The sequence below is a fragment of the Medicago sativa genome, chromosome 7 (assembly GCF_051527215.1).
Source record: "Medicago sativa cultivar Bolivia chromosome 7, Bolivia_mono, whole genome shotgun sequence".
NCBI classification, from domain to species: Eukaryota; Viridiplantae; Streptophyta; class Magnoliopsida; order Fabales; family Fabaceae; genus Medicago; species Medicago sativa.
In genome coordinates this window covers 36,792,430-36,815,367 of record NC_140755.1, presented here as the reverse complement: position 1 = coordinate 36,815,367, position 22,938 = coordinate 36,792,430, and the positions used below count along the sequence as shown (strand labels likewise).

Here is a 22,938-nt window from a genome sequence, read left to right as displayed (position 1 = left end):
ATGCTTAATGAATTGAATTTGTGATCAAACAAGTTATTGAATTATGGAACCGAATATTATTAGTACCAATGATGGACTCGATCAGAATCCGACAAACCAGTGGATTGGTTGTTTTGCCAAATCGTTAATTTTGTCAATTTTATAGTCCTTTTCCACAAACAAAACCCCCCAATTTAATTTCATTTTGCTGTTCTAATTTGCATTGCTTTATCAATGATCCTTGAGAAACGACCAATGTTTAATTGCCTTGTACTACTTTTTTGTAAAATCCTTATTTTTGATCGTGCACGACATCGATCAAATTGGCGCCGCTGCCGGGGATCTTTGATTAAGGATAGCCAATATAAGAACCCACTAACCCCTTTAACATCTGTTTTGTGTTTATTTTTGTTGATTTTCAGGTGACCGATCTGTTTTTGTCGAGTTTCAGACACGCGTAAGAAACCGGTTTTCAGTCTACTGTGTCCGATTGCTCTGAAACTTGGTGTCAAAATCCAGAAAAATTCACTGATCGGGACTCCTTTAGAAAAGATTTCTAAAGGATTCTGGTACTCAAAATCCCAAATTCATCGTTTTTCTATTTTTAATTAATATTTTACGCTTTTTATAGTTTCCAAAAAATCTAAAAAAAATTCCAAAATTCTTATTTCGTTTAATTAGATTAAATTTCGTGTTTTTATATTTTTCTGAATTTATTTTGATCATATCTCTACCTTTGTTTTGTTTCTGCTTAGTAGTGACATTGTTGACATTTTCAAGTTTGTTGCAGCTTTGCTGAAATAGTTCTGGCTACTAGGTCTGCTTGTTTTGACTTGTTAGCTTTTGATCCTGAAATTGAGAGAACCTTTCACACACGTCGTAGATTGAATCTGGCTAACACTAGTTCATCACCCGTTAACGAGTGTGATTCTGATTCTGATTCTTTACATAGCTTTTCTTTGCATACTTTATTTGATTCTGAACTTGTTCTTGATAATAACATGGCTGAAAGAACATTAAGAGAGCTTGCTGCTCCTGATGTCAATTATAATGGTTTATGTATTGAATATGCTGATGTTACTGTTCCGTTTGAACTAAAGTCTGGCTTAATCCATTTGTTGCCCAAGTTTAATGGTCTTGCAGGAGAAGACCCCCATAAGCATCTGAAGGAGTTTCAGGTCGTGTGCTCTACACCCCTAAGACCTAAAGGAATTACTGAAGATCATGTTAAGCTAAGAGCATTCCCGTTCTCGCTGCAAGGAGCAGCAAGGATTGGTTATACTATCTGCAACCCAACACTGTTGCGAGTTGGACCGACCTAAAGAAACTGTTCCTAGAAAAATATTTCCCTGCCTCCCGAGCTGCATCAATAAGGAAAGAAATATGCGGCATCAGACAACGTGACACCGAGTTGCTTGCTGAATATTGGGAAAGATTTAAACAATTAGTATCTAGTTGCCCGCAACATCAGATTAGTGAGCAACTACTTGTTCAGTACTTCTATGAAGGGCTACTACCCATGGACAGAAACATCTTAGATGCTGCTAGTGGCGGAGCCCTTGTCGATAAGACACCTGCCGCAGCGAAAGCCCTCATTGAGAACATGTCTCTCAACTCCCAACAATTCACCACTAGAAGCAATTTTGTGGCTCTGACAAAATGAGTGAATGAAATTCAAGCCTCCTCTTCAAACAAAGCTATAGAAACCAGACTTGACGAGCTTACATCTCTGGTGAAACAATTGGCTTTAGGAAGGACCCAGACAGAAAGGGTATGTGGCATTTGCACCTCCCCTGAGCATCCGACAGATACCTGTCCCATCTTACAAGATGATTCCATAAATGAGTTGCCTCAAGCATACGCAGCGAATGTGTACAACCAAGGCAACAACCAAAATAGGTATAATGTCCCTGACCTTTCAACAAACAAGTATCATCCCAACTGGAGGAACCATCAGCTTTTGCGGTATGGAAATCCAACCGCGCAACAATTGCAACAACAGTTACATGTACCACTTCCCCAGCCTACTCAACCCACACCAACACCAGTAGGCTACTTCTGGACCCTCATTAGAGGACCTTGTCAAGCAATTGACTACACAGCAAATCCAATACCAACAGACAACAACCGCATCCATTAACGATCTGAAAACACAGGTTGGACAACTAGCAACTGCTATGAACCAAATGCAAACTCAGGGCTCTGGGAATCTCCCTGCCCAAACTATACCAAACCCAAATGTCAGTTCAATAACCCTTAGGTCTGGTAAGAATGTTTATGTAGCAGTAGGTACAAGTGCAGAAACGAGTGGCGAAAAAAATGAAAAAATTGATAAAAATAAGCAAACTCATGCTTCTGCACCTGCACATACACCTAACTCACCTACCTCTGAACCTGATGATGAGGATGAGCAGTCTATACCACTTCCCTTTCCTCAGAGAGCCGTGAAGAGCAAGAAGATAGATCAGGTAGACAAGGAAAGGGAGATTTTGGATATCTTTAAGAAGGTTGAAGTTAACATTCCTCTCCTTGAGGCAATTAAACAAATTCCAAAATATGCAAAATTCCTGAAGGAGATGTGCACTAACAAAAGGAAGCTGAAAGGGAAGTCGAGGGTCAACATGAGTAGGAATGTCTCTGCAATTATACAGCAGACAGGCCTGCCTGAGAAATGTGAAGACCCTGGAGTTTTTACTATTCCTTGTACCATAGGAGATATTGAATTTGGAAATTGCATGTTGGATTTAGGCTCTTCCATTAATGTTATGCCCACCTCTGTTTATAACTCTCTTTGTCTTGGTCCTTTGCAGCCTACAGGTCTTGTGATTCAGCTTGCAAACAGAAGCATTACCCGCCCGAAAGGTGTTGTCGAAGATGTGCTTGTTAAAGTTAATGATCTAATTTTTCCTGCAGATTTTTACATCCTTGACATGCAAAGAGAAACGAGTTCCACTAAGGCAACTCTCATTTTTGGCAGACCATTTTTGAGAACGGCTAGAACAAAAATTGATGTTTATGCAGGGACACTCTCTATGGAATTTGGGGATAACATAATTAACTTCAACATCTTTGATGCAATGAAACACCCCAATGAAGAGCACTCTCTCTTTGCCTTAGAGTTACTTGCTGACTTAATTGATGATGAGTGTGCTAATGAGTTTACTGCAGATTGTCCCTCCTTTTCTGACCTTGATGACACTTACACTTGTGAAAGTTGCACTGATGTTCAATTATGTTCAACATGTGTTGAAAATGATTTACAGGTTGATAGTCATGATGCTAGTGATGGCACAGACACTGATAACACATACACCAGTGTTCTTGACACTGTCACTGATGATACTTGCACTGATAATGTTACTAATCATACTTGTATTGTTTCTTCCATTGATATACATGATGTTGCTAATGTTGACATTACTGCAGATTCTTCTACCATGCCATTGCCATCCATTGAGAAGCCACCCACTCTAGAGCTCAAACCACTCCCTCAAAACTTGAAATATGCTTATTTAGGAGAGAGTGAGATATTACCTGTTATTATCTCCTCAAATCTTGAAGCTGAACAAGAGGGAAAGTTGTTGGAAATATTGAAAACCCATAAGAAAGCCATTGGTTGGACCTTAGCTGACATTCATGGGATTAGCCCGTCCATGTGTATGCATAGAATACTATTAGAAGATGGAGCAAAACCAGTGAGGCAACCACAAAGAAGACTTAACCCCTTGATTTTAGATGTTGTGAAAAAGGAAGTAACCAAGTTGTTACAAGCTGGCATTATCTACCCCATCTCTGATAGTCAGTGGGTGAGTCCGGTGCAAGTAGTTCCCAAGAAAACTGGACTCATAGTGGTTAAGAATGAGAACAATGAGCTTATACCCACCAGAGTTCAAAATAGTTGGAGAGTGTGCATAGATTACAGGAGACTCAACCAAGCATCCCGCAAGGACCATTTTCCTTTACCATTCATTGACCAGATGCTTGAACGGTTGGCAGGTAAATCACATTATTGTTTTCTTGATGGTTTTTCAGGTTACTTTCAAATTCACATAGCACCGGAGGACCAAGAAAAAACCACTTTCACATGCCCATTTGGCACATTTGCTTACCGGAGGATGCCTTTCGGCCTATGCAATGCACCTGGAACTTTCCAACGGAGTATGCCTAGTATTTTTTCTGATTTTATTGAAAATTGCATAGAAGTTTTTATGGATGATTTCACTGTTTATGGATCTTCTTTTGATGATTGTTTGAAAAGTTTAGACAAAGTTCTGCAAAGATGCATTGAATCTAATCTTGTTCTGAATTATGAAAAATGTCATTTTATGGTTGAACAAGGCATAGTTTTAGGACATGTGATCTCTCAAAAAGGGATGGAAGTGGATCCTGCAAAAATTGATGTGATTTCTAATTTGCCTTACCCATCTTGCATTCGTGAGATTCGTTCCTTTCTTGGTCATGCAGGTTTTTACAGGCGCTTTATCAAGGATTTCAGCAAGATAGCTCTCCTTCTATCACACTTGCTGCAAAAGGATGTCAATTTTTCCTTTGATGACAGATGCAAGAGGGCGTTTGATTGCTTAAAGAAAGCATTGACATCTACTCCAATCATTCAGCCACCTAACTGGACTCTCCCCTTTGAAATTATGTGTGATGCATCTAATTATGCAGTGGGAGCAATCCTTGCACAAAGGGTTGACAAGGCTGCCCATGTTATTTATTATGCTTCTAGAACTTTAGATTCTGCACAGTCTAACTATACTACCACTGAAAAAGAACTTTTAGCTATTGTGTTTGCTCTTGACAAATTTAGATCATATTTGCTAGGTTCCAAGGTAGTTGTGTTTACTGACCATGCAACTTTGAAGTTCTTACTAAAGAAGCCGGAGGCAAAACTGAGACTGATTCGGTGGATGTTGTTGCTCCAAGAATTTGATTTGGAGATTAAAGATAAAAGTGGAGCTGAAAACCTGGTAGCAGACCACCTGAGCAGAATAGAAAGGGTTGAGGAACCCCTCCCCATTCAAGATGATTTTCCTGATGAGCAACTTTTACAGTTGCAACATATTACTCCCTGGTTTGCTGACTTGGTAAATTATCTGGTTGCGAGAGTTGTACCCGCACATGCATCACGTGCACAAATTGATAAATTAAAAAGTGATGCAAAACACTATATGTGGGACGACCCATATTTGTGGAAATTTTGTAGTGACCAGGTAATTAGGAGATGTATCCCTGACCATGAAATTGCATCTATTCTTCATTTTTGTCATGCTTCACAGGTAGGAGGACATTTCGGGCCACAACGCACAGCTAGGAAAGTGCTAGACTCAGGCTTCTTTTGGCCCACCCTTTTCAAGGACGCTTTTGAGACTTACCGTACTTGTGAGCAGTGTCAGAGAGCAGGTACAAACATCACTCATAAGAGTGAAATGCCTCAACAATCGATGCTTTTCTGCGAGGTCTTTGATGTCTGGGGTATTGATTTTATGGGTCCTTTCCCTACCTCTTTTGGTTTTCTTTATATTTTACTTGCTGTTGATTATGTTTCAAAGTGGGTTGAAGCAATCCCCACTCGTACTCATGATTCTAAAGTTGTTGCAGATTTTGTCAGGTCTAATATTTTTTGCAGGTTTGGAATACCTCGAGCCATCATAAGTGACCAAGGCACTCATTTCTGTAACCGCACCATGGAGACGTTGCTAAAGAAGTATGGGGTTGTGCACAGAGTTTCTACAACATATCACCCCCAAACTAATGGTCAGGCAGAAATCTCGAACAGAGAGATCAAGCAGATCCTGGAAAAGATGGTGCAACCTAATAGAAAGGACTGGAGCCGCAGGCTAGATGAAGCGTTGTGGGCACAAAGGACAGCCTACAAGACACCTATAGAGATGTCTCCATATCGATTGGTGTTTGGTAAAGCATGTCATCTTCCAGTGGAAATTGAGCACCGTGCTTATTGGGCGGTCAAAAGCTGCAATCTTGAGATGCAGACAGCAGGCATAGAGAGGAAGCTCCAACTTCAACAACTTGAGGAGCTCAGGTTAGAGGCTTATGAGAACTCTCAGATTTATAAAGAGAAAACAAAACACTTCCATGATAAAATGATTTCTAGGAAGGAGTTCTCAATTGGCCAAAAAGTTTTATTGTTTAACTCTCGTTTAAAAATCATGGCAGGTAAGCTTCGGTCCAAATGGATTGGACCTTTTGTTGTTACTAATGTTTTTCCTTATGGTGCAGTTGAGATTAAAAGTGCAGGTACCGACAAAGTGTTCAAAGTAAACGGACAGCGGCTGAAGCGGTTCCATGAAAGTCTGATGCCTGAAGAAGAAATTGTTGAAGAGCTCTCCTTGGACGAGCCTTCATATCCTTCAGCATCTACTCCTTAGCTCCTCGGGTGTGTTCCTTCCTTTTTCTCACTTTATATTAATTGTTACATTGTGGACAATGTCTGATTTGAGTGTGGGGGGAACATTTTACACTTAGTTGGTTTTAATTTAGTTTTTTTTATTTTTTTTCTTTTTTCGTTCATATCAAAAAAAAAAAAATTATTATATAGTTTTGGCATGCATGCAACTGTTATGAGTAGTTTCATTGTTTTAGGCTTAGAGTTGTATGTCATGATGTGGATAACATTTTTACTTTTGTAGTGTGATAAGTTGACTTGATACTAGATTGTGCATCATTGGTGATAGAACATGAAACCTTGTGAGTTTTTGAGCTTCCAACATTTGTTGTTTCTTGTGTGAATTCACTCATACTGTTAGTTACTTCCAAGGTTTGCCTTGACTCTTGAAACACTTGTTCACATGCATGTACGGAAATGATCTAGGCCATCTTTCTTTCATAACCTACTTTTAGCCAAATAAGCCTACCCTGATGCAATTTTTCCTTTGTTAAGCCCCTTTGAGCTATTTATCCCATTCTTTGTTTATTACCTCATTACAAGCCAATTAAGCCTTTGTTTTATCCATTCTTTTTATGTCCCAATCTTAGTGGATGAAGGAGCTTGAATTCTAAATTTTGAATAAGTGTGGGGGTGCTCATTATGGTTCTAATTTTTATCTGATAAGGGAAAGGGAAATATTATGTTGGTTTGGTATGATGGAAAGAAAAAGAAAAGAAAAATGAAGGAAAAAAAATTGGAAATACAAAAAAAAAAATAGAAATGAAAAAAAGAAAAAAAAGAAAAAAAGAAATTTGTGCTGAAAGTTGTATTGTGGGCAAATTCTGATGTGAAGGCGTGTGAAAAAGTTATCATAGGATATGAAGAAATTATGGTGTTGAGTTCTATTATGTTGCTGTATTTTGTTACTTTCAAACACCACTCATACTTGCTACTCAATGAATTCATGCTTCTTTATCCTCTTCAATTTATGCCTTAGTATTCCTTAGGTTTATCCCACCTGTACCTTGGCCCCATTACAACCTGAATAAAGACCTTTTGATTTGTACATGTATGTGCTTCATTGTGTGGATGTCCACCATCTTTGGGGACGTAAGAGGCTTGTCAAGCCTATGGTAGTGCTAGCTTTGATGATGTGCTTTGAGTGCAAATACTAACCCTGACACTCCATTTTATACAGATTGCACACACCTCACGAGTGATTGAGTGCACTTTATACTTATAAATTCCGTGAGGTTCTATCATTCTTGATGCATTTTTTAGTCTAATAGCCACCTTGTTCATTGCGCCAGTTATAAGATGTTATTCATGATTGTTATGCTCCTTGAATCCTGGAATGTGCTAATTGCTTGTAACTTTGCAGCATGTCGTGTCTTGTTTTTTTCTTTTTACCTTGAGTCTTTAATCTTGAGATTTGCTCGGAGAGCAAAAGCTTAAGTGTGGGGGAATTTGATCAGTGCATTTTTAATGTACTTTCTTCTATCTTATGTTATGTCAATTATATGATTTCTCCCTTTATTTTTAGTGTTTTTAATGTGTTTTCTAAGTTTAGTTTAGTTTTGCATTTATTTTATTTTCGCTACTTATTTTCTGAATAAACAGTAATTTGACACCTTTCATTGCGCAGGCTATAACTTTGGTTGCGGTTATCCGTTTGAGGCGTACAAATAAGCGTTGGAAAGATAAGGAAAATATCTACAACTTTCATGTTGAGCACAAAGCCCAGTTTGGACGTCCTCCTGATCAAAAATGCCAATATCTGAAGCAGTTTTGTTGACTGCGAATTTGGGTCAAATGGTTTTAACCATAAATGGGTCGAGTAGCCGACTTTTGGCCCAACTATTGCTGCAACTCGGTTTTAGGAACTAGGTTAATGTTTAGACCTATAAATAAGGCTGAAAACAGCCAGAACATCATCTTCTATTCAGCCATTTTTCATATTCTGTTTTTGTGCAAAACCAACCCTATGGAAGCTTAATTTCGTTGATCAATTCACTGGTTAAGGGTTCTGTTTTAAGTCTTGAGGTTTGATTTCAATGTCAATTTCTTGTTCTATGATTTAATGTCTTTTCCTTTTCAATCTTCAATTGTATGTGTTGAATGTTTTATGTATTGAACGCTTGTTTCAGTTCTTATTGATTTCATCGATTATAATTCATAGTTTCATATGTTGAACGCTAGTTTCAATCTGATGTTGCTGAATTGTAATCATGTACCTGCTTAGGGTTACTTGAATTAAATTAGACGCTTGTTTTGATTTATATTCGAGTGAAGATTGTTGGGTTCTTTAACGCTTTGTTATTGGTTTGATAGAATTCGATAATTAGGTTAATGACAATTCTGTGACGCTTGTTTCCAAATTGTGATTAATCAAACTCTAGGTTATATTGGCGCTTGTTCATATAATCAGTAGGAATTCTTACAAATTTAATTGATGCTTAATGAATTGAATTTGTGATCAAACAAGTTATTGAATTATGGAACCGAATATTATTAGTACCAATGATGGACTCGATCAGAATCCGACAAACCAGTGGATTGATTGTTTTGCCAAATCGTTAATTTTGTCAATTTTATAGTCCTTTTCCACAAACAAAACCCCCCAATTTAATTTCATTTTGCTGTTCTAATTTGCATTGCTTTATCAAAGATCCTTGAGAAACGACCAAGGTTTAATTGCCTTGTACTACTTTTTGTAAAATCCTTATTTTTGATCGTGCACGACATCGATCAACCATCTTCCAAACTTTTTAGATCTGTGGAGCTGCACCCTCGGCCGGTTACCACTCTTCTACATCCATTTGAGCCTGTGCCCATTTATTTGGAACTCTCACTTCTTCTACTTGCAAAATTTCTTCTATTTGTGATGCTAATACTTAAAGCAAAATTTCAAAAATCTTTTTTTTCAAAAAAAAAAAAAAAATCTTTTTATGCAAACAACAAACATGCACTATCTTTGAACTTATGAACAGGTGAAACATGCATCAACATCCATCTCAACATGCAATATGAACATACAATCTCTCCAGGACAAACTGTGGTTAATGGCAAGAATGAAAAAACAGAATGAAAGTAAAAAAAAATGAAAATAAAAAGCTCGCTAAGTTGAAAACCCGAAAGGGCGGCTTAGGCAAAAATGAGCACCCCGCTGATTGACAATCTATGAAGGCAATTCAGGCAAAAATGGGGCAATGAAAAGAATTTATTCCCGGTGAATCGAAAACCCGAAAGGGCGGTTCAGGCAAAAATGGGATTGAAAAATGAAAGAATGAAAAATGAAAATGAAAGCATTGACCACAGGTGCGACATTCAAAGTCTATCCAATGCTGGTTCTGGAGGACTGGCGACCTCTGCCAAAGCCTTGTCTAAAGGACTTCCATGTGAAACATCCAATGTATATCCATTACTAATTCCTGAGAAATGGCGACTTCTGCCCGAGTTTGTTCGAAGAATTTTCAGGGGCAATTTTCAAAGTTTATCCAGCTTGCGACTTCTACCAAGGTTTTGATCAAATGGCTTCCCCCAAGAAGCATGTACTATTGCAAGTATGATATGATCAGGTTCTCTCAGTTATGGTTTTGATACGTCTTTCAACGACGTCATCCCCTTTGAAGATAGCCGAGTGTGTATGTTGTAGCTCAAGTCACTACGTGCCTAATCTTCCAATGTTTTGTCTATCTCTGTGAAACTTTCTTGCCAAATTGTAAACCAATCATGCATTTTCAAGCATTCATACATGCATAAGCATGCATTTTATGTGCTCATACATTCAACAATGTTGTTATACCATACATACATGTTTCATTTCCAATCTCAACTTTCAATTTAACCCAATTTCAACTGTCAATTCAACTCAATCTCAAACTTTCAAATTCAACTCAATCCCCAGGTTCAATTCAATTCAATTTCAACTCCCAATTCAATTCAATTCCAACTCTCAAATCAAATATCAATATCAATGTCAATGTCTATGTCTATGTCTATGTTTGTATCTCTGTTAAACTCTCTATTCAATACCATGTCAATGCATTTGTTTCTGATTATTTTCGACTTTCAATACCTCTTTCAATGTCAACTTTCAATTCAATTCAAATCAATGTCAATTCACTCTCAATTTGCTTTTGGGCCAACAATAATGGTCATGTCTATTTTCAAATCAGGTCAATGTCAATTTACCCTCAATTTGTATCTTGTTAAAACAAACTTCCAATTTGTATCTTGTTATGGGTCAAGTGGCTAGTTCGATCCAAAGAACAGCTTGTACCTGCTTATATGCCTATGTTTCCGGTCAAACGACAAGTTCGATCCAAAGAACAGTTTGTACCCTGCTTATGTTTGGTTATCGGTCAAACGGCAAGTTCGATCCAAAGAACAGTTTGTCCCTACCTACATGTTGTGATACTGATCAAGCGGCAAGTTCGATCCAAAGAACAGCTTGTATCAGTCTTTTGTCTATATTTCTAGGTCAAACAGCAAGTTCGATCCAAAGAACAGTTTGCACCAACCTACATGTTGTGATACTGATCAAGCCGCAAGTTCGATCCAAAGAACAACTTGTATCAGTCTTTTGTCTATATTTCTAGGTCAAACAGCAAGTTCGATCTAAAGAACAGTTTGTACCTGTCTATCTGTTTGTATCATCAATCAAGTGGCAAGTTCGATCCAAAGAACAGCTTGTATCTATCCTTTTGTCTATATCTCCGGTCAAACGGCAAGTTCGATCCAAAGAACAGTTTGTACCTGTCTATCTGTTTGTATCATCAATCAAGCGGCAAGTTCGATCCGAAGAACAGCTTGTATCTGCTTATCTGTCTATGTTTTCGGTCAAGTGGCAGGTTCGATCCAAAGAACAGCTTGTACCCATCTCTTGTTTGTATCTCTTGGTTAAGTAGCAGGTTCGATCCAAAGAACAGCTTGTACCCATCTCTTGTTTGTATCTCTTGGTCAAGTGGCAAGTTCGATCCAAAGAGCAGCTTGTACCTGCCTATCTGTTTGTGTTTTCAATCAAGTATCAAGTTCGATCCAAAGAACAGCTTGTATCTACCTGTCTTTTGTTTGTATTCCCGGTCAAGTAGCAAGTTCGATCCAAAGAACAGCTTGTACCTGTCTATTTGTTGCCCGTTCTTTCTACCTTGATGTCTATAAATCCCTTGGTGGTGTGACACAGCCCGTAGATTCCGATTCGATTGTCTTGCATTCATAAATGAAATGTTGCATGGCATTCATAGTGTTTGAAAATGTGAAAGCATATTTTTAGGTCCAAAATAGCGTCATGTCTGATATTTATGTATCTTCGTCTCGTCAAACAAAGACTTCGTCTTGTGATTCTCCGGACAAAGAAACTTAAATAGGGCAGCTGTTATACCCTAATTTTGGACCTAAAAATATTTTCTCAAGATGTTTTCTATCTCTGATATGTGTCTTTGGACCTTTGAAAGATTGCCTATTTGTTAATGTTTACTCTGATATTTTACTCTGCTGTATTTGCATATTTCTACTGTCTATGTCTGAAAATCTTTTCAACTGTGTATTTGTCTATGTTTTCTTGCATTTCAAGTCATCCAAAAATATCTTTCTTGCATTCCAAGTCATTTGAATTTGTCCCTGATCAATTGCATGTTTCTTTGCATTTTATTTCAATATTATTTGCAAAATTCATGGAAAAGGGTATTTTAGTCATTTCCTGCATTCAGCTCCTTTTAATCCTTGAAAATTGTTTGAGTCTTTTCAATTGGTTTGTATAAGTCCTTGTTTAATGCCATGTCAAAATCCATTTTAAAAATTGCATCGGAGTCATTTTGAGTCGTTTTAGTCCCTAGGGGGCATTTTGGTCATTTCACATAAAATTTCTGATTTCATTTTAATCTGCTTTGTTGCTTTTAATCATCTCGCTTTGCGTTAATTTTCAATTTACTTTTTCAATTTAATTTTAGTTTTAATTTTCATTTTGACCCTTGTACTTTTGTTATTTGCATTTTAATCCTTTTTCAAGTTTGTTAGAGTCAAAGTCAAGGTTTGTTAAGCTCAAGTACACATGGCATTGTTTCATTGGTCCATCAATCCATTCATCACCTATAAATAGATGAGTCATGGTCAAGGTCAACACTAACTATTCTTTCACAAAGAAAAACTTCACAAAAAATCACAAAGGATCATTTTTTTCCTCTTCTCTCTCTAACCGCATTACTCTTTCTCTCCTCCACCATAACAACTTTCCTCCACCACTTTCAACTACCATAACAAACTTCCACCACCACAAACCTCCCTAACAACAATGGCTTCCATCACCACCACCACCATTACACTCTTCACACTCTCTTTTCTCCTCCTCCTTTCTCTCTCCACCGTAACCTCCCACCCTTCCTCCACCATCCACGACACGGCTGAAATCCTCACCACCGCCGGTCACGAAGCCATGGCACTCAACCTCGAACTCGCTTCCCATTCTCTCGTCGCTCGCCGTCAATCTCACTCCCTCACCGTCACAACTACTTCCAACCGTAAACTCTCCATCAACAACGTAACGGTTAATCCAACGCCGTTACTCGATGGCGAATATCTCGTTATTTTTCAAACTGAAAGCTTCTTTGATCCTTACTTTTAGCTTCCTCGTCCTTCCAAAAACGGTTGTTTTTCATCAAGCAAAATCTCCGGCGACGGCGGTTTTGGATCAAAACGGTTAATCACCGATTCATCAACGTTTCCATTCAAGGAAGCTAGTGGTGTTCTGAGATCGAGAGGTTGTTCGGTTATGGCGGCATTTCTTGATTTACGGTTTCTAGGTCTTAAAGAACGGCCTGATCAGTTAACTATTTTTGCGCCGATCGACGAAGCTATGATTTGTATGTCAGTGATTGGCTTGTTGTTCATGGAATCGGAGACATTCTTTTGGATACTATTAGATCAGAAGCAGTTCCAGTTCAGGATGCAGAAACTACTTCGTTTGAGATTGATCATCATCGCCATCACCGTGATCATCATCATCGCGATCGTATGCATATTCCTGCAGAACATTCACACTTCTCTGTTTTTCATCAGGTGATTGATTCATTACTATATTCTTTTTTCATTTACATTTTAGTTTTCGATTTAGAATTTAGTTCGCATTCGTTTCATTTCGCACTTTTGCAAGCAGGATGATATGATATATTGATTAGGAAAGAATAAGAATTTTCTGCTGTTAACTAATTAGCAAGCTATGGCGTAGGTTATAGTGTTATTGGTGCTTTCAATTTGTAATAAGAATGGAATCTCAATAGAACCAACCTGGGTTTTATTCGACCCATGCTCCATGCTAACCGATCCAGCTCTTTGCCCAAACCCAGCAGGCTTGTTCAAGCCCAACTGCCAATTTCTTTGTGTCTTCTGCTGCTGTTTACACCCCATTTGCATGTTTACTGCACCCCCCTGTTTGCCTCAAATTGCATGAAAAATTCCACAAAAATTCTAGTAGTTTTTTATGCTTTTTGATAATTTTTTGATGTATCTTACATGCCAAATCTTGATCACAACATGTGAAGAATATTTTAATTCTTGATTAATGCTTTGTGTCAATTTTTGTTCAAATCTTGATAAAATTTCTAAAGCTTTTGTGTGGAGTTGTTGTGATCAATTATTGGCATTGAATGTTTGTTTTACATGTTGAAACTTGCTTCAAAATATATGTGTTCGTGTTTTGTTAATTTGTGTACTTTTTGTTATGTTTCTTGTGAAAGTTGTGATGTGATTTTATTCTTGAGTTTTGGTGCATAAATGTGGCCTTGACCATGTAATCTTTGGAGTGAGTTTACCTATTAAATGTGGTGTGTGCTTGCTGTCTTGGTATAGTTTTTTGTGAATTTTATGTTAGTAAATAATGTGAAGCTATCTTGTGAAATAAGGTGTATAAAGAACTTGCAACCTTTATGATCTTTGGTATGGTTAATGACCTTAATTCTCATGTTTTTTTTTTCTTGAACTAAGTCACTCAAAAATTCTCTAATATCATGAGGATTTAGGCCTTTAACCTTACCTTAGAATGGTATTAAAATGTCAAGTCTCTTTCATCACTTTTAGTTAATTTTGCTTGTTACTTCACTTTCAAGTTACATCTACTTTACTATGCCTTTAGTATGTTGCCCCCATTTCACCTATGCTACTAACCTTTTTTGTTTCATGTCTCATTTCCATAGCATTTCACATCATATTTTCATCTCTTATTCCTTGCACTGTAATTTTCATACAAAGGCTTAGAATGTAAAAACCTAGGGATTCTTGTACTTTATTTTTATGCAATTTTTAAATTCTTGCAAGACCATAGCATGTAATTAGGGCATGATGTAAAGGACAATGGACTCTAATGATGTACACCGACACAAGCACCGACACATGCACACACACATCACATAGATATCTTTAGATATATGCTTAGATTATGCATGTTTAGATGTATGTTTAGGATTGCATGTTTAGATGAATGCCTAGGATTTACACTTAAAAAAAATCAATTTTCCAAAAAATATGAACAATATCACTCAAATCATTTCTAAATAAACCTTGGGATCAAAATCCCATTGTATTTTCTCTTTATTTTCTTAATCAAATCTTAATGAATCTTAATAATGCTTAGACTTTGTTTTGCAAAATAACTAATTCAACCTCACAATTTCACAATCTTATGCCCTTGAGGCCTCTCTCTCTCATTCTTCAAAATTCCATTTTCAAACTTAAAATCAAACAACAAAAACAAAAACATTTTTTGGAAGAGAACTACGGTGGATTTGATCCCTTAAAAGTGTACGTAGGCAAGGAAACAATATTCCTTCAATTCAAATAAAATAAAAATTCAAACGCTTTCTTCTCCCTCCAATTCTTCACTTAGAAAACTCTTAGGTGTAAATATCATTTCTTAAATAGCATTTAAAAATAAAGCGCGCGCGTAGAAAGTAAAGACGGTTCCTATAGGATACTATAGTCGTTATGGGTGCCTAACACCTTCCCATAGCGAAAACAACTCCCGGACCTCGATTCTGAAGGGTTTTGCTTATTTTTTCCTTCCCAAGAAAAAATGAGATATCAACGGTTAAAAAGGTTCAAACGTAATCAATGTTTGACACCCGAAAACCAAGATAAAACAACTATACTTACATATTAATGTCTCTCATACTGAATATAGTTATAAATTTCTTTAAAAAACAAGAAAATATTAGTTTAGGCCTCTAGAGTTTCTTATATATCTTTTGCATTTTAAAAAAGATTTTTTTAATCAAATTATGTTCCTTGTTCGCTAAAAAAAATGTTCATTGTATTCGGCCACCCTAACTTTAAATTTCTAGCTCCCCCGACTCTACCCTTGTGCCATTAAAAGCTCACAAAAATGCGCAAATATGTTCCTAAACACTCCTAACATTTTTCAAGAAGACACAAAAACTGCAACATGCATGGCCGAAATGTGGATATACATCCTACATACAAGAAGATGATGAAAATTTTGTTCAACTTTCATATTTACAGCTACATATGAAAAAAATTAAAAATTTAAATATAAGTAATTTACAAAAAAGTATAGAATCTACTTCTCTTACACACATGATTCAAAGGAACAAAACAAAAAATGAAATTAGATTGCATCAGGTAGGAGCATTAGAATTATGATCCCAACCTTTTACCTTTCGTACGGGTGCCATAACGTAGAGCAGAAAAAAGAAGACGAAAAAGTACTAAAAGCATGAAGAAAAGAAGACATGAATTTCATAGCCAAATATAGACTAAAAGCGTGAAGAAAAGAAGGCAAAATAGGAGGAAAAAAATAAATTAAAAAAATGTCTGATAGTGACAAACAACAAAGAAGCAAAGTTTTCATAGAAATGCGCAAAAGGATGTGTAGGATTTTATGGAAAAATAATAGAAGTCGAGAAAATGAACATAACAAAGGATAAAATAGTATTTTATGTTTGTTATTTTTTTGAACAACCAAATATTATTAAGCCACCAAAACCTTTCAAGAAGAGAGGAGAATGGGACAACAAAAAAAACAGCAACAACAAGCCCTGGATCCTCCCTCAAAAAAAAGAAGAAAAAAAAAGGCCCTGAATCCTGTTACACGTCAGGGTGGAAAAAACCACCAATAAACAGACAAAACAACAGCACAACAAAGAGGAAACATGCTCAACACACTGCCAGAAAAACCAATAGAAGCCACTGCCGAAGCAAGCAAGACAGCTGCCAGCACCTAGACAAAAACGCAGAAGAAAAAAACACCCAAAAACCGAACGCCTTAACTCAACCGCCAATACAAACATGAGGGTTCCAACACCACTCATAATACAAACACGTCACAATCTTCAACCTACTCATACTCCATTGCCACGAAGTCACCTTAATTTGATCTACCATCTGCACATCAAGGATTTTATCGTTAAAGATACGGTTATTCCTCGAATTCCAAATCACCCAAACAACCGCATGCCAAATTAACCATGCCCCGCGGCTAAGCTTCTTTGACCAAACCTCCCTACCCCAACAAATAACATGAATGAACAAGTTATAAGGGGTGATAAAATTAAAATTCAACAACTTCATAACCTCCCTCCAAACCTTAGAAATCATGTCATGTTGGAGCATGTGTGGAAATTGAGTTAAAAACTAAACACAAATTTTCACGTGGGTAGAACTAGTGTTGTGTGAATTGAAAAAAGTGAAAGTCTCACATCGGATGGTACACACATTTGACCATGTAGTTGATTCGCTTAATGAGAAAATACTTGATTGATGTTGTATTCGCTTACAATTAACATTTTACCTTTTCTTAAACAAAGGTTGACAAGCGAGTTTGTCTTTTGGCTGCATTTTCAAGGATTACTCAAAAAAAAAAAAAAAACAATACATATGCAACAATCTAATTATATTTCATCATTTAAATTATTATATAAATTCTCTCTCCAGTCTCATATTTGGCGAAAGAAAAAAATAACATCCTTTAAGAAAATTAATAGGTGTTATTTATTTCTCTCAAAGTTATAAAAAGTACAATTGTCATTTTTAAATTACATTTCATGGAAACTTGTTCCATGAGGAAAAAACTCCATTTCCAAGGATTACTCACAAAAAACAATACAATGCAACGATCTAATTATATTTCATTATTTAAATTATTATATAAATACTCCCTCCAGTCTCATATATGAGGAAAAAAAATCAACCTTTTAAGAAAATTAACAGGTGTTATTTATTTCTCTCAAAGTTATAAAAAGTACAATTGTAATTTTTAAATTACCCCTCCTTGGAACTTGTTCCATGAGAAAAATACTTCATTACAAAATAAAATCATATTAAATGGAGAGGATCTTTAATCGCATTGAAGACCATCAATTTCTTTTTGGTTCCTTTTACTCAAGATGGTAGGGAGTACTGTAGATAATCGAGTAAAACATTATTTTCGACAATAATATTATGATGTGTTCCCACATCAATTAATGAATATGAAAATACATGAAATGTCATATTCTTTAATTGAAGTGATAATCCAATAATTGGATGCATGTGTAAAATAATTGCACACTAATAGAGCATACTAGTTAATTAAACTCTAATATTATTACATACTGTATATCATAATTGTAAAATCATTTTGAATGTTTATATCCAATACATTTAGATGAGATAGTAAATAATTTGTTCACCTCCATAAGAGGTTATGAATTTAGATCAAGCACTAAAAATACAATAGTATGTACGCAGAGGATAACCGGTTCACATAAAAAAATAAATGTTTGTATAAAAAATTTATGCACTTTTAGTATATATAAATTAAATTTCAAACATAGTTTTTATTATGATAATTTTCAGTAAAACTACACACAAATATAAACATCAAATTTTTTGTGTGTGTGAATTTATGTTAAAATTTTATTCATAAAAAATATGATATCTAATTTTCTATTTTATTTTATTAATAATAGAAAAAACCACGTGTAATTCATGCGTTCATTATATTTGTTTTACAACTTTCACTAAAATACAAAATTTGTAACAACCTCACAATTTCCTTTTATTTATAAACAATTACCAAAGTAAAGATAATATCAAAATAAATAAAAGTAGAGTGCAATTTGGAAGCTCAATAGTCATAGAAACAATAAATCTGAGCCTTTTGATGGTATGATGACATCAATTGTCACATGTCCTCTGGGTTCACAATATCTTCATTTTCTTCTTCATTTTTAAGATCTAAAAGTAGAGTTCATAAGAGCTCTTGGACCCCAACTTCCTTTTATTCACTCTCATACAAGAAAATTTGTATCTTGCTACATTGGATTTCTTTCACAATCTGAATGATGGAATTAGATCCTAGTTTTTCAGAAAAAATTTCTTATCTCTTAGGAGATTTTCCTAAAATTCCTCAAGAAAAATCAGAGATCCCCGCAACGGTTCTCTTGCAACCAAGTTCTACTATTTCACCTACACCATCACATTACACCAGTTTTTTGTACAATCAAAGCAGTCAATTCAATGAACATCCTCTGAACATGGCTAACCAAGACTTTAGGGTTTCTACTGTAGTTCCTTCGTATATCAACGAATTTTCTATGATCCCAACCCCTTCATACAGGGGTGCAAACACCAATAGATCCCAGAGCGATTTTTTCAACGACCAAATTCCAATAACCTTTACACCAAACAATAACAAAAATGAATTTATGCATGAACACCTTAATACTGGCAAAGAAATTTGGGATTTTTCCCAACAAAATCTCTTTCAACATGGTCAAACTTCACAATCTCATTTCAGTCCCTCTCTATCAACATCAGTAGTTTATGAACGCCTTAATACTAACAAAGGAATTTGGGATTTCTCCCAACAAAATCTCTTTCAATATGGTGAAACTTCACAATCTCAGGTCAGTCCTTCTCTACCAACATCAGTAGTTTATGATGAAAACCCATCTTTGTTAGTGCCTAGGCTTCAAGCCAATATTTCTTGCATTGGTGGGTTTGAAAACAATACCCAACACAATGATGAAGGACTAATCCCCAACAACCAAAAGCGTCAAAAAAGGGTTGATAAGACTATTGATATTCAACAAAGGGATTTCAATACAAGCAAAAGGCTATGGACTTCAGATGAGGATAGGTATATCAAATCATTTAAAGTTTGTACTTTCTCTGCTATCCAATATTTTCATGGTTTTAGTTTGGCTTCGTTATATTCTTTATTCAAGTTATGTTTAAGGGTTTTGTTTTTCAATTTGATTCATTTTATCTTGATTTTGTTGTTTTCATTTGTTAATTATTGTTAACATGTGATGAACAATTAATAAAATTTTATATTTTTTGTAGGAATCTTGTCCAATTGGTGGAAAAATTTGGGCTCAATAACTGGGTAGAGATTGCTAAGTTTATGAAAGGAAGAATCGGAAAACAGTGCAGGGAGAGATGGTACAACCATCTTCAACCGGACATTAAGGTGCCTTTTTAAAAAAAAAAAAAAAAAAATCCTTTTTAGCTTTTATCCCTTACACATACACTTAGAATGCTCTTATCTTCTATGTTTTTACATGTACATATAGATGCATCAAATGGATAAAAAAAAAATAAGAATGCATGTCCATTCAAAGCAATTAATTATCACTTGTACATGTTTTATAACGACGAACGAAATTCTCATAACTAATGTTTATTTTGATACATGTCTTAAAGTTCTTAAGTAGTAATAGTTTAATTATCACATTATATTGGATATAAATGAACTTTTTGTGATATTTGAACATCAGTGCAGTTGTCTATTTTTCTGAATAAATATTGGACTAAATTTATAAACAATGTTCTAGGTATTTGTCTTGAAAACTAACATTGTTCTAAATATTGTTGTTATTGTCTATCTCACAAAGAGATAGTTTCTTTTGTTTTTTCCACCATTTTAAAAATGCAAACGACAGATATATTATATTTTAGTTAAAAGCAAAGAAACAATGTCCATATTTTACTTTTCTTAAAATAAAAAAAAAAAATGTCCATATGTATGAATGCTTTATTCATAATTATTTTCAATGAATTTCTTTTGTTTGAAACATAATATTGAGATAAGTTTGGTTCATAAAAATGCATCCTTACCAATTTCTTATTTTAGTTAATTTTGAACAAATAGATACTTCAGGAATTGTATCTCGTTTTTACACTTTTCCTTTCATGTAGGTTGTTTTAATTTCTCGTTAGACTAATAATTAACTTCAATTTATAGATGCTGTTTAAAATCTTCAATTGTTGCTTCATACCAAACTAATTCTTACCAAACAAACTATGCTCTTTTATTAATTACGTATAAAAATGTTATCATTAATTCTCATACATGTAAATTGTTGATGTTGAATGCTATGATAGATACGAGAGTTGTATACATCAATTGTGATCTGGGACACAATCAAATCTTAAATTCAATTACCATTTTTGAAATGGGGATCTTCATCAATTTTATTATAAATCATATATCTAATCCACACATATATTGTTTGGTGTGATTGTAGAAGGATACATGGAGCGAAGAGGAAGACATATTATTGATCAAAGCTCACAAGATGATTGGGAACAAGTGGGCTGAAATTGCAAGTAGATTGCCTGGGCGCACTGAGAACTCCATCAAGAACCGCTGGAACTCCACTAAGCGCAGTCTGAATGCTACAAGTAGGCCAAACCGCCGAAATAGTTTGAGAGGAACATTACTTCATAATTACATTAGCGAAATCACCTATGCGGAGAATGTTCAAAAGGAGCTGACTAATTCCATGAACATAGTGCAGATTGCGAATCCGACAAATTTCAACATTACCAATACCAACCCTGGTCCTAGTCATGTTGGTTATGAAGTTGCAAACAATGGTTTTAGCTCTGAAGGTTTCGCTGCTCCTGTGGAAGAAGATGGTGGCTATGCAGCAATGATGCTCAACGGTGATGAAGGAATGACCAGTGGGTATGGCACAATGAATTATGGGTTCGGATCGTATGGAATGGAGTTTTTTCCTGAGTTTTTACCTCATGGAGATAATCTATAGAAACACTTAAGGGTGTTGTCTCTAGTTTCAACTGAAAAGACAATTATCTTGTCTATGTTTATTTAATACATCCCCAACATTTCAATATGGTATGTCTTATGTGATCATGTTTCTGGTTATTATCAGAAATAAGGAGAATTGAATGCTTGTAATTTTACTTTGGAAATGTTTTATATATTGAGGAATATAATTGTGTTTAGAAATATAATTATGTTAGCCTAGTAATTTTACTTCAGGAATGTGCTGAAATTCCTTTGGTGTGTTTAGCTCAGAGTTTTGGTGTTTAAGCTACAAATAATTAAATCATACTAAGTTTTGATCCTCTGAGGTGTGAGGGAAGGAAGGTTGTGCAATTGACGCATTGGAGAGTGCTCTTGATTGCATATTTTTTCTGCATAATGAAGGATTTTAGGAGCACACCAGCTTGGCGTCAGGAGCGCGTAGCTGCTGGTGCACACGTAAATGGACGTTTCTATTAGTGCTAACTTCTGTCCCAAAGGTTATTAGTAGTCGGAGCCTCGGAGGCATTTGGTGATTAATTTTCTGCAGAATTCTTCCTGCATAATCTATCCATTTAGCATTGTTATCAAAAACGCGACTTAAGTCCCAAAATCCTGGTTTTTGCGACTTTGCGTAGCTTCAACGACTCAATTCCATAGCAAAGTCCCAAAAACAGGCAAAATCCTATCAAAATCGCATAAAATCGCACAAAATCGTGAAATCCGTTCAAAATCGCAGGATTTTGATGGATTTTGAAGGATTTTGTTCATTTTTTGATAAGGGTCAATTTTTGACCCGATTTGGATCCATTACCGGTTCTATAAATACCCTAAAGGCCAAAAAATTTCATTCTTTCACTTCCCCCACACTTTCCTTCATTCTTTTTGACTACTAAAGAATATTTGTATATAGCTTTGTCATTTATGTATATGTATTTTGAGGACTTTGAACTTTAGTCATTTATGACTATATGCAATTTATAACATTATTTTTGTTTTGGTAGAATCCTCGATTTTGATTTCGATTTTACGAGTCCCGACTTTGCTATCCTATATCGATTCTACAAAAGTCCTCGAGTAAAATCCTTCGATTTTAATTGCGATTTTACGAGTCCCGATTTTGCTACTCCCCTTCGACTTGAAGTAAAGTCCCGATTTTGATAACCTTGCCATTTAGTGTGTATTTTTTTGCAGAATTCTCAGAATCTATTATTTTAGAAACAAGGAGGTAACACATATGTAAGTTAAAACTCATTTTTTCTTAAATGGATTTTTATGGATAGTAAACAAACAAAAATAACTTCAATTTTCTTTTAAAATCTCTGAGATAAAATCTCTAGATTCTTTTAACATAAAATCTATTTTTTTTTAAAGCTGAAACAAATGCATTCATTGACAGTTCAGGAGAAGTGATTATAGCGACTCTCGGCTTGTGATATGTTGAAGGGGCAGATGCTACTGTGAGTTTGCGATATTATGTGAATTGTGTCTGCATTGTTGACGCCATTAATTTTTTTTTTTTAAT

The 22,938-nt window shown here is 35.5% G+C and overlaps 1 protein-coding gene and 2 pseudogenes across 1 annotated transcript; all 3 read left to right on the top strand.

Moving 5' to 3' along the window:
* The first annotated feature begins 980 nt into the window (after nucleotides 1-980).
* On the top strand, nucleotides 981-6,371 carry LOC146906007 (uncharacterized; annotated as a pseudogene).
* Nucleotides 6,372-12,641: 6,270 nt separating this feature from the next.
* LOC146906006 (uncharacterized) lies at nucleotides 12,642-13,430 on the top strand (annotated as a pseudogene).
* A 5,184-nt stretch (nucleotides 13,431-18,614) lies between these two features.
* On the top strand, nucleotides 18,615-21,414 carry LOC146906005 (uncharacterized). Its single transcript, XM_085728710.1, has 4 exons — nucleotides 18,615-19,166; nucleotides 19,287-19,499; nucleotides 19,706-19,832; nucleotides 20,890-21,414. The coding sequence occupies exons 1-4, from the start codon at nucleotides 18,700-18,702 to the stop codon at nucleotides 21,412-21,414; spliced, it is 1,332 nt and encodes a 443-aa protein (XP_085584836.1). The 5' UTR covers nucleotides 18,615-18,699.
* Nucleotides 21,415-22,938: the final 1,524 nt, after the last annotated feature.